The sequence below is a fragment of the Stenella coeruleoalba genome, assembly GCF_951394435.1.
Source record: "Stenella coeruleoalba genome assembly, chromosome: 15".
NCBI classification, from domain to species: domain Eukaryota; kingdom Metazoa; phylum Chordata; class Mammalia; order Artiodactyla; family Delphinidae; genus Stenella; species Stenella coeruleoalba.
In genome coordinates, this window is record NC_137161.1 from 74,601,697 (window position 1) to 74,617,405 (window position 15,709).

At 43.1% G+C, this 15,709-nt stretch overlaps 1 protein-coding gene across 2 annotated transcripts in view; it reads right to left on the bottom strand.

Annotated features, from left to right (window-relative positions):
• GALNT17 (polypeptide N-acetylgalactosaminyltransferase 17) overlaps positions 1 to 15,709 on the bottom strand; it is a 450,322-nt gene that overhangs the window by 21,611 nt on the left and 413,002 nt on the right. For both annotated transcript variants that reach the window (XM_079944095.1, XM_079944096.1), the window contains exons 7-8: positions 8,073 to 8,258; positions 5,503 to 5,640 (exon numbers count right to left, since the gene is read on the bottom strand). In XM_079944095.1, the coding sequence (XP_079800221.1) occupies positions 5,503 to 5,640; positions 8,073 to 8,258 (324 nt within the window). The remainder of the gene's footprint in view (positions 1 to 5,502; positions 5,641 to 8,072; positions 8,259 to 15,709) is intronic.

A 15,709-nucleotide genomic window follows, 5' to 3' on the forward strand; every position in this document is an offset into this window, starting at 1 on the left:
GGTAAAATAAAAATTAGAGGTGATAAAAATTAATAAAAAATATTACTGTTTGAGAGCAGACAAAAGATATCCTGTTTTTATAAATTTATACTGAATAGTAAACTGAAATTTAGCAATTATTCCCTTTTTGAGAATTACCTACATATTTTCCCATTGGGATCTCAAGTGGTTTCATTATAGATTTGTAAGAGCTCTTTACATATTAAGGATATTAATGTTTTTGTGGCATATGTGTTCCATATAATGATTTCAGAAAGCCAGGCTTTTAAATTGTGTTTCTAATGTTTATGCAAGCACATCTCTCATTCAGTAACTTAATAAATATTTATTGAGGGCCTGGTACTGTGCTAAGTGGAACGAGCACAAAGATAAAAAAAAAAAGAGTCCCTGCTCTGAAGCATGGTCTGGAGAGAGAGACAGACACAGGAAGAGCTAGTACAATGACTGAATTATGCCAGGGCAGCAAGGAGCCTGCCTTCACTCCGTCTGAGGGCTTCAGAGACTAAGGGGAGATGACACCTGAGCTAAATGTTAAAGAGGATAAGTGGAAGAGATGCTGGCAATGTTCTGTTTTCCACCCAGGGGACGGCTACACGGATTTTTGCTTTATATTATTATGTTGCACATGTTTCGTGTATGCATATTGTATGTGTGTCATATTTCATATAAATAATGCTAAAAGAAAAAGAAAAGACGAGCAAAAGTGAACTAGGGAGCAAAGGCTTTTCAGTATGAGCCTAGCACAGAATTTGGAACAGAAGAGTTGGTGGCTAATGTTTCTGTACACACTGAAGTGCTTTTGCATTGGAAAGGCGATATCTTACACATGTAAGAGTCAGGACATAAAGTATTTGCATATATTTAAAAAATTTTTTCTTTTTATTGAAGTATAGTTAATTTACAATGTTGTGTTAGTTTCTGGCGTACAGCAAAGTGATTCAGTTATATATGTGTGTGTGTGTGCGCGTGTGTGTGTGTATCTTCTCTATATGTATTTATATATATATTCTTTTTCATATTCTTTCCCTTTATAGTTTATTACAAGATACTGAATATAGTTCTCTGTGTTATACAGTAGGCCCTTGTTGTTCACTCTATATGTAGTAGTTAGTATCTGCAAATCCCCAACTCCTACGTTATCCCTCCCTGCATATCTTTCTTTAAAAATTAATTTAAGACATTCCAGCTGATAGAGCAGAATAAAAATGTACAACTCAAGGAAGAAAGACTTATTATCTAAGTGGGTGTAGGCCCCAACACTGCTTGTAGGGTGAGGCAGAAACACCAGGAGCTGACACCTGCTCAGAGGTGTCTGTCTCCCTTTGCCTCTGTGCTGGGGTCTGGTGTGGCAGAAAGAACTAGTAGCAGTGAGCATTAAAATACAATTGTCTGAATAATGGTAAATTCTGTCACGGAACTGCATTTGACTAAAAAGTTATTCTTCAAGAAGGTATAAAGTGCAAATGAAGTATAATAATGTTTGAGTTTTAACATTCCACATAATGTTAACAAAAGACTGAAAATTCACATCAACCGATGAAGAGGTCGGTAAAAGTTCTTGTATCACATACCACTTGACCCTTCATTCTGGAGGCTCAGAGATTCATTTAAAAAATAAATTAGAGGTTACCAAAATGTAATTATAAGAACAGGGCATATACAGTGCACATGATGAGAAAGCTTTTTAAAAGCCCCCAAACAAGCTAGCTAAAAAATGAAGAAAGAACAAGGAGCATTAAAACCAGAAATCCTCACTGGCCTGGGGAAAAACTCCCAAACAGAATTGTACACGAAAAACAAAGGCCAGAAAGTACTCATATAGTGTGATATTCACTCTGCCTTCCTCTTTTTCCCACTGCTCTGGGGTCTGGGTGTGGTGAAAAGAACCCACAGGAGTGTTAAAAACAGAGTTGTCTAAATAATGCTAGATTTTGTTACCAAACTGAATTTGATTCAGTTTGGTTTTTTCCATTTAATACTAGAGTCCACCTGAAATATATTTCGGTATATGGTGAGCTCAGCAAGCAGAGAAGGAGTAAGAGAAACCAATGCCCTAACATGTTAACATCGATCATAGCTGGGAATTGAGATTTTTTTAAAAATAATTAATTAATTAATTAATTTCTGGCTGCCTTGGGTCTTCGTTGCTGTGCGCAGGCTTCTCATTGCGGTGGCTTCTCTTGTTGCGGAGCATGGGCTCTAGGCGCGCAGGCTTCAGTAGTTGTGGCACACGGGCTCAGCAGTTGTGGTTCGTGGGCTCTAGAGTGCAGGGTCAATAGTTGTGGCGCACAGGCTTAGTTGCTCCATGGCATGTGGGATCTTCCAACACCAGGGCTCGAACCCGTGTCCCCTTCATTGGCAGGTGGATTCTTAACCACTGTGCCACGGGGGAAGTCCCGGGAATTGGGATTTGACGTAAGTTTTATCTTTTTGTTTTCTATGTAACGTATGTATTGAATTTATTACTTTAAAAAGATAGGAAAATTTGCAAAAACAAAAGGCTTCCCCCTTCCAAAAATCAGATTATGATCTCTATGTTATCTCCAAGGCCACTCCACCCTTCAGCTCCACAGCTGTCATTTACACTGTGCTTCTTGTAAAGGGCAGGCCCTGGAGTTGTGCAGTCCACAGCCTGGGGAACTGTGCCCTGGACTTCTGGCATTTTCTCATTTTTATTCTTTCTCTTTGCAAAGGTATTTTTCTTCATTTATAAAATCATCACATAAACATTAGTGACACTTGGGAAAACATGATAAACAGTTCCACATAAGAACTGTCTGTCCCGCTACGTAGAAGTTTCACCTCCCAATACTATTCTCTTGCTTACTTCCGATCTAAAATGGTAGCTAATCTAATTTTATAATCCTGACTTTTTCCTCTTAAGTCTTATATTATCAATATTTTTCTCACATCATTAAACTTTTGTATACACCTTTTGAACTGGCTGCAAACTACTGCAAACTATTAATATAGTATATTTAACTAACTTCAAGTTAAATTCAAATTTTTGATCAAGGAAAAAATAAATCCCCGAGGTGAACAAGTTTACTCGCAAATCTTTGTCCTCATTTCAGATTATTTGCTTGGGATAAGAGTGGAGAGGAAAGTATGACTATCATTAAGCCTTTTAATACAGGTGGTTCAAACCGCTTTTTAAAAAGCTTGTTTCAATTTGCACTCTCACCAGAGGACCTGTGCTTTTTCATATTACTAAGATCTCGCTGGCAAAGTACCAACATATAGTCCAAAATTGAACCTTTGTGCATTTGGTAGAAGGAAAAAAGCTATCTCAGTGTATTTTAAATTTTAATTTCTTTGATTATGAAATAAATATAAACATTTCATCCACTCGTATGTTCTCTTGTACTTTGTCTACTTTTCTTTGGGGATGTTTTATTTTCTTATTTAAATCAAAATTTTTATTTAAATCAGTTCACAGAATTCATTATATATTAATGGTATTATCCACTCATCTACAGTATTTATGACATACAGATTTCCAGCTTGGAATATTATTTCTCCATTCAGTTGATATATAGATTATTTTAATATTTATGAGCTCATATCAAATATCGTTTTTCTTTGCATTTTCTTCCATAGCTTTCACTCTTAGAGAGCCCGTCCCCAGAGTTCAGATTCATATCTATTTCCGGATGGTTCGATCATGGCTTCTTTTCTTTCATTTAATGCTATAGTTCTTCTGAAATATACTTGCGGATATGATATGCTGTAAAAATCTAAGTTGTTCTCTTTTCCAAAGAGCTGGGCAATTTACCCAATTGTCTTACAAATAATCCACTTACTGCCCACTATTTTTCGATGCCTCCTTTATAGTTGATCTTTGAAAACCAAAAACAAAGAGAAACATGTGGACCTATTAATAAGTAGTAGGACGTACCAGGTACCGGTCTAAGAACTCTATATATGGCGGCTTGTTTCATCTTCCCAACAACCCCACGCAGTAGGTACTTTCACTTCCCCATTTTACAGATGAGGGGACAGAAGCTGAAAGGAGCCACTCGGACTTGAATCCAGCAGGCTGGGTCCAGAATCTTCACGAGTCCTTAACCACTACACTCACTGCCCCTGCAAGAAGCAAGCTCCCCATCCAGACTCCAGCCCCACAGGGACGCTTCGCCTGCACCTTGATGATTTAACCTGGGGCTGATGTACTCCCTACAAAAGGCTTCTCGCATAAAATAGAAAACTTCACAGTTGTAGAAAAAGGAAACACTCTAAGTCCATGAGAGTCTTCCTAGCGTCAGCCTGGTTGTCACGGGGAGTTCCAGGGAGCCCTGGGAAGAAATCCAAATGCAAGAAGTAGTGGGCTATCTCTGGTGGGTCCAGAGCACCGGGCTCCCGGAGCTCTGACCAGAATCTGTGCCACCGATTCCTCATCCAAACACACAGGGATGTAACAGGGAAGATGCCCAAGTGCTTATACACATGCATGTTCTCAGCAGTGCTGCTTAGAATATTTTCTTAAAAAAAGGAAACAACAGAAATGTCTATGTTTTCAAGCAAAACACAGCATACACAAAAGGTACCATTTTATACAGCCATTAATAATGTTGCAGAAAAAGGCTTAACACAGGAAAATATTCTCTATTATTAGTAACATTTCAAATTATTAGGCATTGTGGACAGCCTGGTTTTAGTTTCAAATATCTATATACATCTATACCCATATCTATATCCATAGACAGGTGTATATAAAAAGTATATGTATGTATATAAAAACTATATTTTTAGTAAAAAGAAATACACACACACACAGTAAAGCAGACCATACAACCAAATGTACTTTATCTTTGGAATTAGAATGCTTACGTCTAATCCTGGCTTCATGACTTACAAGCTGTGAGACCTTAGATAATGTATTTCATGTCTCTAACGCTCAGCGTTCCTATCAATAAAATGGAAATAACACTACTGCCTAGTAAAGTGAGGGTGACTGAACACATATGTGAAAAGCACTTAGAACAGTACCGGCACATTGTAAGTGTTCATTGCTATTATCGCTATTTTCAAACTTTTCTAAAATGCAGGTTTATGGCATTTGTACTAAGAGAAAAGTCAATCTGTTTCAATATTCAGAAAGGTGACATCATAGAAAATCTGAGAAGAGCAGCCGTACCCTTTCTTTGGCAGTTAAGTGGCTCCGGCCCATGGCACTGGGCAGTGGACAGACAGGTCCAGTCCCCGCCTCTCTTTACACCCAACTTCCTGCTCAGTGTCCCAGGTACATGTCCCAGGGGACCTCAGAATGTCCTAAACAGAACTCATGGTCCATTCCACACTCCACACCGCCCACGCCCCCACTGATTACATGTATCCCCCCACCAGCCGGTGAGAGCCTTGCTGTCAAAGCCTGCACCTCCAAAAACTAATCATTGAATGAATGAATGAGCGAAAGACCCTGTTCCCTGTTTTCCCCCAGCAAAGCAATCCACAGCCCACCGCACAGCCACCCAAGCCGAGAGCATGCGTGGTCTTAATTACCTCCCCGTAGGCAATGGTGTTATTGTATCTTCTCATTTCTGGGTAGACGTGGTCCAGGTACCACTGGAAATTCTTACACTTTAAACTTTTCCTTAAGGCTTTTCTTTCAGAGACATCGCCTATGTCAATTCCTGGATTCTGAAAGTAAGCAAAGGGCATTAGTGACCAGGGGGCGCTGGCCAGAGTGGAGGACAGGCAGCGTCACCTTCGGGGAAACCGTCAGAGAGAAATCTGAAGCCCCTACTTGATTCTCTAGCCCCGAGCTAGACAATACTGTCCCCAGAGCACAGCACGCAACCCCCAAAGTCAGCCGACCTTACCATCATGAAAGGGATCCCGCGACACACTGATATTGACAACCTAGGCCCCATCCCCATCTCTGCCATTTCTTCAGTGACTCTCAGGACCCAATTATTAGAGGAATCATTTGATTAAGACGAGAAAATAAACATCTATAACCTCCTCCCATCTTTCTTTTCCGTACACGTGTAATTTCCCCCCTTTGCTGGCTCTTTGCGAAGTTCATTATATGCAGACGTGAAAATAATTTTCCACTGCAAAGCTTGTAATGATGCTCTAATGAATAATTCACTCTGCTTTTACAGAAGCGAACCTGTAATGTGCTGCTGTGTGCTGACAGGGGAAAATAAGGTAGCTGAAATACGATTCCAGAGCCAGTCACAGGATGGCTGTGACCCAGTGCAGACAGGATACGCTCTCCTCCACGGCGGACAGCCAAGCATCATCTTGGAGCAGGAGAAATGTTTAAATGATTTCATTAAGATTTCTTCTTCAGCAGCTAAACAGTGATTTTTTTTTTAAAGAAAAGTCCCTTTAAATGTCAAACATTAATATCCAAAGGCAAACCTGGGCAGTGATATTTAACTCTTTGTTTTAATATCCTTAGCGTGATTAAAGAGGATGGTCATTTATGAAAAGCCCGGTAGGGAACACTGGCATTAGGGACCGAGGTGGTTTGTAATGATGGAGAAGCACTGAAATAGGGTTGGCAGCCCTCACTTCTTCGGACCCCAAGTCACACGCCCATCCTAGATCACAACTCTCATCTGCAAACAAGAAAAATGACAACGTCTGTTCCACTGACGTCACAGGGCTGTGGGCAGAGTTGAGTGAAGATGCCAGTTCACATCCTTGCCCTGCCATGTGCTGGGTGTAGAACCTTAAGCAAGTCAATTTAACTTGCCAGAGCTGCAGTTTACTCATCTGTAAAATGGACATCACAGTGGGTTCATATCAAGCTAGCATTTATTGAGCACTTACTATTTGTTATGCTCTGTTTTAAGCCTCATTTTTATCCTTCCAGGAGCCCTATGAGACCAGGGTTAACAATCTCTGGTTTACAGAGGAGAACACCAGGGCAGGCAGTTCCTCTGTCATGAGGTTGTTGTGAGGGCTAAATGAAATATTGCAAATAAGAAACTTAGCGAGTACCTGGGAGAGTGTAAGGAGCTCAAAAAAGGTTGCCTATTTTTATATAATAATGTGGAAAATCATTTCTAGTTTAACAGCTATAAAGTGCTGCATGGCCATAAGGGGGTTTTCAGTGCTTTAGAACATGATTTCAATAATTGTAACAACAATCATATAAAAATTCTTCACTTTTAGCCTCTTTATCCACAAACCCGCACATATTCAACTGCATTTCTGCTGTCCTGGGCTCCAGCCTCCTGAAACGCAGGGGCTGCCACTTCTCAGTGGGAACAATGCCACAGCTCGGACACCTACATGTGCTCTGGCTGAACAGATAAACCCACCTGTGGCTGAGGGTATAGGTCACCCCGCTATGCTCTGGAGGACAGAAATGCTTGCCAACATTCCATATCCTGTGCTTTAAGTACATCACATGTACTTAGTTTTAGTACTTTAGTACTTAGAGTAAGTACTTCTGATTTAGTTCTCACAATCAACCTAGGAAGGAGGACCTGCTATTTCCCCCATTTTATAGCTGAGGAACCTAAGATACAGAGATGATAAGTAGATTTGTTCAGGATGTCATAACCGTAAATGGCAGGGCTGGGATCCCAACCAAGCCAGAGCACAACCGCCATGCAATACTCCTGTGGGGCTGTAGTAACATGGGGATTTTCCGAGATTATATTCTGGGTAGAATATGGAAGAGAACCGAAGAGCCACGTAAACAAGGAACCAGCATACAGCAGGGACATACGTCACGGGGCAGCTGGAGCTCCACGGGAGGGCACACTGTGAGAGCAGACGGCAGGGTCTGGTGCCAAAAACGTTGGGCAAGGATCTTCTGGACACGTGTACATTCAGAAGCAGGGTGTCAAGATTAATAGGAGACCAGAATTAACACAGTGAGATCCCGCTCATCTCTGTAAATGGATCTAGAGATTTCCATGGTGCTGATCCCCATGTAAAGCAGGGGTTCTAAAACCTGGAGGTCTGTAAGCCACCTCAGAGTACACTTATAATTTTGCAAGGGTGAGCCTCTTTCTGGGGAGGAACCATTGGCTTAGTAAAGGGATCAGTGACCCATCAAACATAACGTCAGTGCTCTAGGGTGATGGGGAAGGGCTATTCGGTCCTACCTCCAGTGGCAGATTCCACGCTATGTACACATGAGACTTGTAATCGTCCATCCAGACCTCGGCAACCCGGAGAGCGTTCCTCTTGGTGTAGAAGCCGATGTTGCTGTTGTACGGCTTCTTCTTCCGCTCGATGTGGGCCACCCGTGAGCAAGGCAGGACCTCCATGCTGCCCCCGCACAGCCATACCTGGGGAGGGGGGCAGGGACTTCATCAGCCTGACAGAGAAATTCCCAGAGGCCACTGCTCCCTCCCCCAGGCCCGAAAGCAATGGTTCAGGAGACAGCCTGAGTGAGAAATGTGTTTTCACATATAAAGCCACTGAGCTTTCGGGGTTGGTTTGTTACTGCAGCATAACCTAACCTCACCTGACTAAAACTGGTAGAAAAGATGGTTTCGGGGAGCTTTTCATAGATACAGCAGCTCAGGATATTAAAATGCAGCTCTTCCTAAGAAACGCCAATACATGGCGTTTTCAGTATATTGGTTTCAAGATTCATGTGATGTGCTCCTGGTGACGCATGGGTTTTCTTAAGTTCTCAGTGGTGCACAATTGTCACCTGTGAAGGTTTTATTTCCCATCTGGCTGAAGCTGGGCCCTACGGAGCTATAATGGCAAATTCAAACTAAAAAAACAGAATATCTTTATTCGTATCAGCACAAAGTGTACAACGGTTTAATTCTCCATTTGCTAATATGCTCTGTTTTGGAGTCCTAAGAGCACAGACGCCGGGCCTTCTGGAAGCATCCACCCCAATGCCATCATGTGCAGGTTGCACTTGTTGCTAGCATATTTAAGTGGAAGGCTGAAATGTTAATTGCCTTTAAGGGATGCAAAAGCCCAAGGAAGTGACAACTTGCCATCCTCTTGCAGGAGCACGGCAGGCTTCCAGGCTCAAAAGGCCCTGTTCCCAGAGGAAAACAGGACCACCCAGCTTCTCTCAGTCCCAAGAAGGACAATCAAAGCATTTCTGATGGTCAGGAAGGACTGATTTGTGAAAATGAATTCCTGGTACTGGTGAGGAGAAGAGGAAGAAGACACAGAGAGGTTTCAGGGACCCATGAGACAGTCCTGTACACTCTCTGTAAATGAGAGTGTGCTGGTGAGCTAACTCAGGTCAGCACAGACCACGTATGCTCATCCCAACCTAGGACACTTCAAGCCTTTCTACCTTCAGTTTCCCAAACTCCCTCCTTGAGGATACTGGGACCCTCTCGAGTGTTTGGCCACCTCCCCTGGGCCTTTATTGATTGAATGTAGTGGCAAATTTGTGTGTGTGTGTGTGTGTGTGTGTGTGTGTGATCTTCTGTTTCTATTTCCCAACTCTAGCTGCACAACAAGGAAATAATACAGATGGAAAATTCTCATAACCAAGAATCTTCACCTTGCCTGTTTCTTCAAGGAGGAGAATGTGAGCTATGAGATTGGTAGACAGCAGGTGATCCAGACTAGTTTGATTTGTGACCTGACAACTAGATGCCCCCATGAACTGGGGCAGACTCAGCTGTTGGCAGTGGAAGGAAGCCAAGTCAGGGAAGCAAAATATGGCAAAAGGCCTATGGGGGAATAGAGGCAAGAGACCTTACAGGGTAAAAGAAGGTGGCTGAATTTCCAGGAGTGGGCAACATACAAACCCACAGAGTTCCATGGGTACGCGGCCCTAGACAGTTTCAGGATTCTGAGAATGAACAGAAAGACATCTCATGTTCACAGATTAGAAGATTTAATACTGTTATGTTAGCAATACTTCCCAAATTGATTTAAAATTCAACACAATTCTTATCAAAACCCCAAAGGCTTCTTTGCAGAAATTAACTGATCCTAAATTTCATATAGAAATACAAGGGACCCAAAATAACCTTGAAGAGAACAAATCTGGAGGACTTCAACTTCTGGGGCAACATGCAAAACAATGAATTTGGACCACTACCTCACAACATATACAAAAATTAACTCAAAACAGATCAAAAACCTAAATGTAAGAGCCAAAACTATAGAACACTTAGAAGAAAACGGAAGAGTCAAGTTCATGATCTAGGATTAGGCAAAGGTTCATCAACTGATAAACAAAATATGATATATCCATACGATATTATTTAGCAATAAAAACAGACACACGCTACAGCCTGAATGAACCCTGACAACTTACGTAAGTGAAAGAGGCCGGTCACAAAGGACTGTATGTTATTTGATTCCATATATGAAATGTCCAGTAAAAGAAAATCCATAGAGACAGAAAGTAAGTTGATGGTTGCCTAAGGCTGAGGGTGGGGTCAGAGGAATAGAGTGACTGCTAGCGGGTATGGGTTTCTTTTTAGGGTGATGAACATGTTCTCATATCGATAGTGGTGAATACTGCACAACTCCTGGATATACTAAAAACCATTGAGTTGTACACAGTAAATGGGCAAGCGATAGTAGTATGTGACTATCTCAACAAAGCTGTGACAAAAATAGATGAATAAATAAATACACAGAGAGATGGGGAAAAGAAGATTCAAGGGATGGATTCCAGTTTGGGGAGGCTCCGGAGGACTGGAAAAAGCAAAGCAGAGCTTGGTGAGGATCTCAGATGGTTGACTTCTTTCACTTAGCATCATGTTTTCAAGCTTTACCCATGTTGTAACAAATATCATTATTGCATTCCTTTTTATAGTAGAATACGATTCCAGTGTATGGGTGTCCTACATTTTGTTTATACATGTGTCAGTTGATGGACACTTGGGTTGTTTCCATTTTGGCTATTACAAATAACCCTGCTATGAACATTCATATGCAAGTTTTTATCTGGATATACGTTATCATTTCCTTTGGGGATATACCCTAGGAGTGGAATTGCTGGGTCATAGGATAACTCTATGTTTAATCTTTGATGAATTGCTAGACTTCTCCAAAGCGGCTGCACCATTTTACATTCCCACCAGCAGTGTCATGAGGGTTCTAAATTCTCCCCATCCCCGCTAACCCTTGTTCTTGTCCATCTTTTTGATTATATCCATCCTAGTGGGTGTGAAGTAGTATCGCATTATGGTTTTGATTTGCATTTCCCTCATGGCTAATGATGTTGAGTATCTTTTCATGTGTTTGTTGGTCATTTGTCTGTCTTTGGAGGAATGTCTATTCAGATCCCCTGCCCACTTTTTAAATGGGTTGTTTGTCTTTTTATCATGAGCTGAGGCCTTAGGGTGAAAATGAAGTTGCCTTCCAGTGTCATTTCTCTTTCTCTTGCCTCAGTCTTCATCATCTTTTTGGATGTCAGTGTGCAAGACCTTTCAAATCATTCCTTATGGGCGGTCTGTCCCCCGGGCTCTGTGTAGAGCTGGCGTGGAGAGGGCTGTGAGGTGCAGAGGAATGAACCGCAGCAGAGTCCAATATTCTTGTTCAACGTCCTCCAAAGACCAGCTGTATGACATTAAACAAGTCACTTTCTCCCTCTCCCCCGAGGTGCCCCAGGCTCTCCATCCCGGTGTCTCAGCCAAACCTAGCAAGGCAGCCCTGCACACCCCAGGCTACCTGGAAACGATGCAGTGTCCTACTCTGATGTCTTTCACGATGCTGCTTTTCACAAGTTATGTTTGGCTTTTCTCCACGTGAGAATGAGGAATCTCAGGACTCCAATGGGAGAATGGCAGACAGTTGACAGGTCAGCCAGCCAGAAAGCGGCAGGCTTCTCTGTGAAGGCCTCCAGTCTGTTTTTAGCAAGCTTTCTTCCCAACTCAAAGGGACAGATACCTGAAGTAACAGGAGATTTCACTGACATCTCTCAGGAGAGAAGAAAACATATGTTTCTCTAGATTTTGTCATGTAGATTTGAAATATAGGAGAGAAAAAAGTTTACCCCTAAAAAAAGTGGGGGAGGGGAGTCAAAGGACACAGAGGTAAATAAACCAATGTGGTTCCTGTGACCACATCCTGGTATTCTGGATCACGAAGTGTTCTAGGGCCACACAGGCCCCTGCAGCCCCTATAATCCATCCCTGCACAGAAAGGGAGCCCCCGACCTTCACCTCCAGGGTCCTTACTTGCATGTGCTCCTTTCAAGGCCTGAGCTAGTATCTGACCCCAGAGAACCTGGAAGCCCTGTCCTGGGGACCCCTCCCATCCTCTCTCTTAGGGAGGGAAGCCCTAATGCTCTGGAGCTGGTCTCTCGATGTTGCCTCCCCAGAGACAGGAATTCTTCCCGGTATCAGATGTGAAGTCACTTTGGAAACCACTTAAACCCATTTACAATGTTAAAAGCAACACTGAAGGAATGCTTAGTGCAGAAATTATGTAAATAACCCCATTTGGTAATCTAAGGGCAAGCAAATTTTAGCCTTTTGCCGGCTGGCAAAATCTGTTCAAGACAACACAGATTGCTGGCTAAGAGAGTATTTTATTTGTTACTTCCGTCCTCCCAATCCATTTCGGGACTCCCTGGTAACCCGCTTCCCAGAGGCGAGGACTCACAGTAACCCCTCAGCGCTCCCCTCTGCCATCCTGGGGACAGTGCGCTGGCGTTTCCCAGTCTACGTGCGCAGTTTCTCCACTACACTGGATGGGCACATAATGGCTTTCCTCCTCAAGTCCTTTTCCAAAAATTCAATTTCAAACTCTCCTTTATTTATTACTGTTTCTCAGTAATAGGACTTACCAATATGGACCTCAAAACATACCTCAATTTAAACACCGCAGCGGCGAGAACGCCTAAATACCTGGATTCTACTGCCAGTCGATGCAAGTCATTTCTCTTGCATTTTCTCTATTCTGTTTCCAAGATTTTGGATCATCTTTGCTATCATTACTCTGAACTCTTTTTCAGGTAGACTGACTATTTCCTCTTCATTTGTTAGGTCTGGTGGGTTTTTACCTTGCTCCTTCATCTGCTGTGTGTTTTTCTGTCTTCTCATTTTGCTTATCTTACTGTGTTTGGGGTCTCCTTTTTGCAGGCTGCAGGTTCGTAGTTCCCGTTGTTTTTGGTGCCTGCCCCCAGTGGCTAAGGTTGGTTCAGTGGGCTGTGTAGGCTTCCTGGTGGAGGGGACTAGTGCCTGTGTTCTGGTGGATGAGGCTGGCTCTTGTCTTTCTGGTGGGCAGGTCCATGTCCGGTGGTGTGCTTTGGGGTGTCTGAGGCCTTATTATGATTTTAGGCCTCTCTGCTAATGGGTGGGGCTGTGTTCCTGTCTTGCTAGTTGTTTGGCATAGGGTGTCCAGCACTGTAGCTTGCTGGTCGTTGAGTGGAGCTGGGTCTTGGTGTTGAGATGGAGATCTCTGGGAGATTTTCGCCGTTTCATATTACGTGGAGCTGGGAGGTCTCTTGTGGACCAGTGTCCTGAACTCGGCTTTCCCACCTCAGAGGCACAGCCCTGACTCCTGGCTGGAGCACCAAGAGCCTTTCATCCACACGGCTCTTGGGAGGTCTGAGGTCTTCTGCCAGCGTTCAGTAGGTGTTCTGTAGGAGTTGTTCCACGTGTAAATGTATTTCTGATGTATCTGTGGGGAGGAAGGTGATCTCCGCATCTTACTCTTCCCCCATCTTCCTCAACCCCCCCATGTCTTAAAACGGCTATATGTTCACAGGTGCCGCAAGGACATCTTCATAAAGATGTACACAAACGTTGACCACATAGATTTCTTTGAGGTGCAGCCAGCCCTCCTCCATTCTCTGCTTCCCGTGGGATTCCGCCTCCCCACAGGTCATTTCTCTTAATGCAAGATGAGGAATTAAAACGAAGCTTGGCAAAGTCCACGTGATTCAGGGGAGAAAAGAAACGCATACTGAGAGCAGCTTGATTGATGGAGCATGAAAAGGGTGTTGGGAGGGCTTTTTCTCCTTTTCTTTTGATGTTAGTTGCTGTTGCTTATGCACGTAAAAGGATAATAAGGGGAGGGGGTGGGAGCAAATAAATCAGGTTTATGCTCACTGATTTAAAGTTTTCGCCAGTCTTACTATCCAGCCTGCTAGCATGATATGGTCAGAGAGGGCTGGGCTTCTATGTTAGAAGAACAGCTCAAAGCAGCCTTAATCCGGCGCTTTTGGGTCAGCTTGGCCCCGTCTTTCCCCCTCCCTTGCCCACCTCTCTTTCCCTCTCCTTAGACGGCCCCACGTTGGCTTTCGCTGGCTGCTGTCTCTGCCCTGCCATCTCTGTCCTGTTTACAGACTCCTTCCTTTGGACTATCCCTTCTTGAAAAAGCAGCTCCGACTAAGGAGATGTCAAGCATTTTACCCATCTTTGCATCCCCAACACCCAGCCTGATGCCTTTCACTTCGCTTAGTCATTCAATTCAATGCTGCATACGTGTTCACTAAGACCAGAGCTCAGAGCTAAATGTTGCCAGGGATGCAAAGATAACTGAGACATGAATCCTACTCATAGCCTTTGTTCTTTCCTCAGAGTTTAAAACTGGAATTCCAGGAAAGTGTTGAGGACCGCCCTAGAACCTTGGGGTGGAAGCAGCCAGAATGGGGGGGGGGGTGATAACACTGCATTCATCTCCCCACGTATGCAACCATGCTCTACTCTCACTCAGTCTGCATTTTGCCTAGGATTAAAGAGGAGTTGGTAGGGCGCCATTGTGGATGAACGATCTCAACCACAGAGGAAAGTGAATTCGATTCAGTTCTTTTTTTTTTTAATTTTTAGTTTTTGTTGAAGTATAGCTGATTTACAATGTTGTGTTAGTTTCTGGTGTACAGCAAAATGTATATATATGTGTATATGTATGTATATATTCTTTTTCATATTATTTCCATTACGGTTTTTTACAGGATATTGAATATAGTTCCCTGTGCTATAGAGTATGTCTTTGTTTATCTATTTTATACAGAGTAGTTTGTATCTGCTAATCCCATACTCCTAATATATCCCTCCCCCACCCCCTTTCCCATTTGCTTAACATAAGTTTGTTTTCTAGGTTTGTGAGTCTGTTTCTGTTTTGAAAATAAGTTCATTTGTATCATATTTCAGATTCTACATATAAGTGACATCATATGGTATTTGTCTTTCTCTGTCTGACTTACTTCACTTAGTATGATACTCTCTAGGTCCATCCATGTTGCTGCAAATGGCATGATTTTATTCTTTTTTTTATGGCCACGTAGTATTCTATTGTAGATGTATACCACATCTTCTTTAATTTACATTCAATTCTGTCTTTAACCCCAAAGGGCCAGAGCTCTGAGATTGTGTACAGTGACCTGGAAGGAGACTGGAATGGCCGCATGCTTCAAAGAGTATCCCGCCGCCACGGTTCAAAAGGCCCTCGAAGGTTGTGATCGCTTTCTCTAGCGCCCGAGTTCCCTCACTGAAACTGACTTGGTCAGGGTTAACTAAAAGACCTTGACAATTACCTCTCCCAGAAATCTGCAGAAGGGGACTGTGGCTTCGGGGTTGCCTGCAGTTTTGGACTAGAACTAACGAGAGGCCAGGACGGATGAGCCCTCCGTAGCGCCACCAGATGAAACAGCCCATCTACCCACTGGCCATCGGCTAGTAAGGACCTCCCATCCCATTCCTTAGGACACAGGCTGCCTGAGACATGCCTTGGGGAGAACCCGGCTGCTTAGCTAACTCTTCTTTCTTCCCCAGTGGGGGCCAGAGGGAGCCCCACTGTCCCTTGTCACTGGGGATAGAAACGTGAGAACCCCTCACTCAAGTTCCAA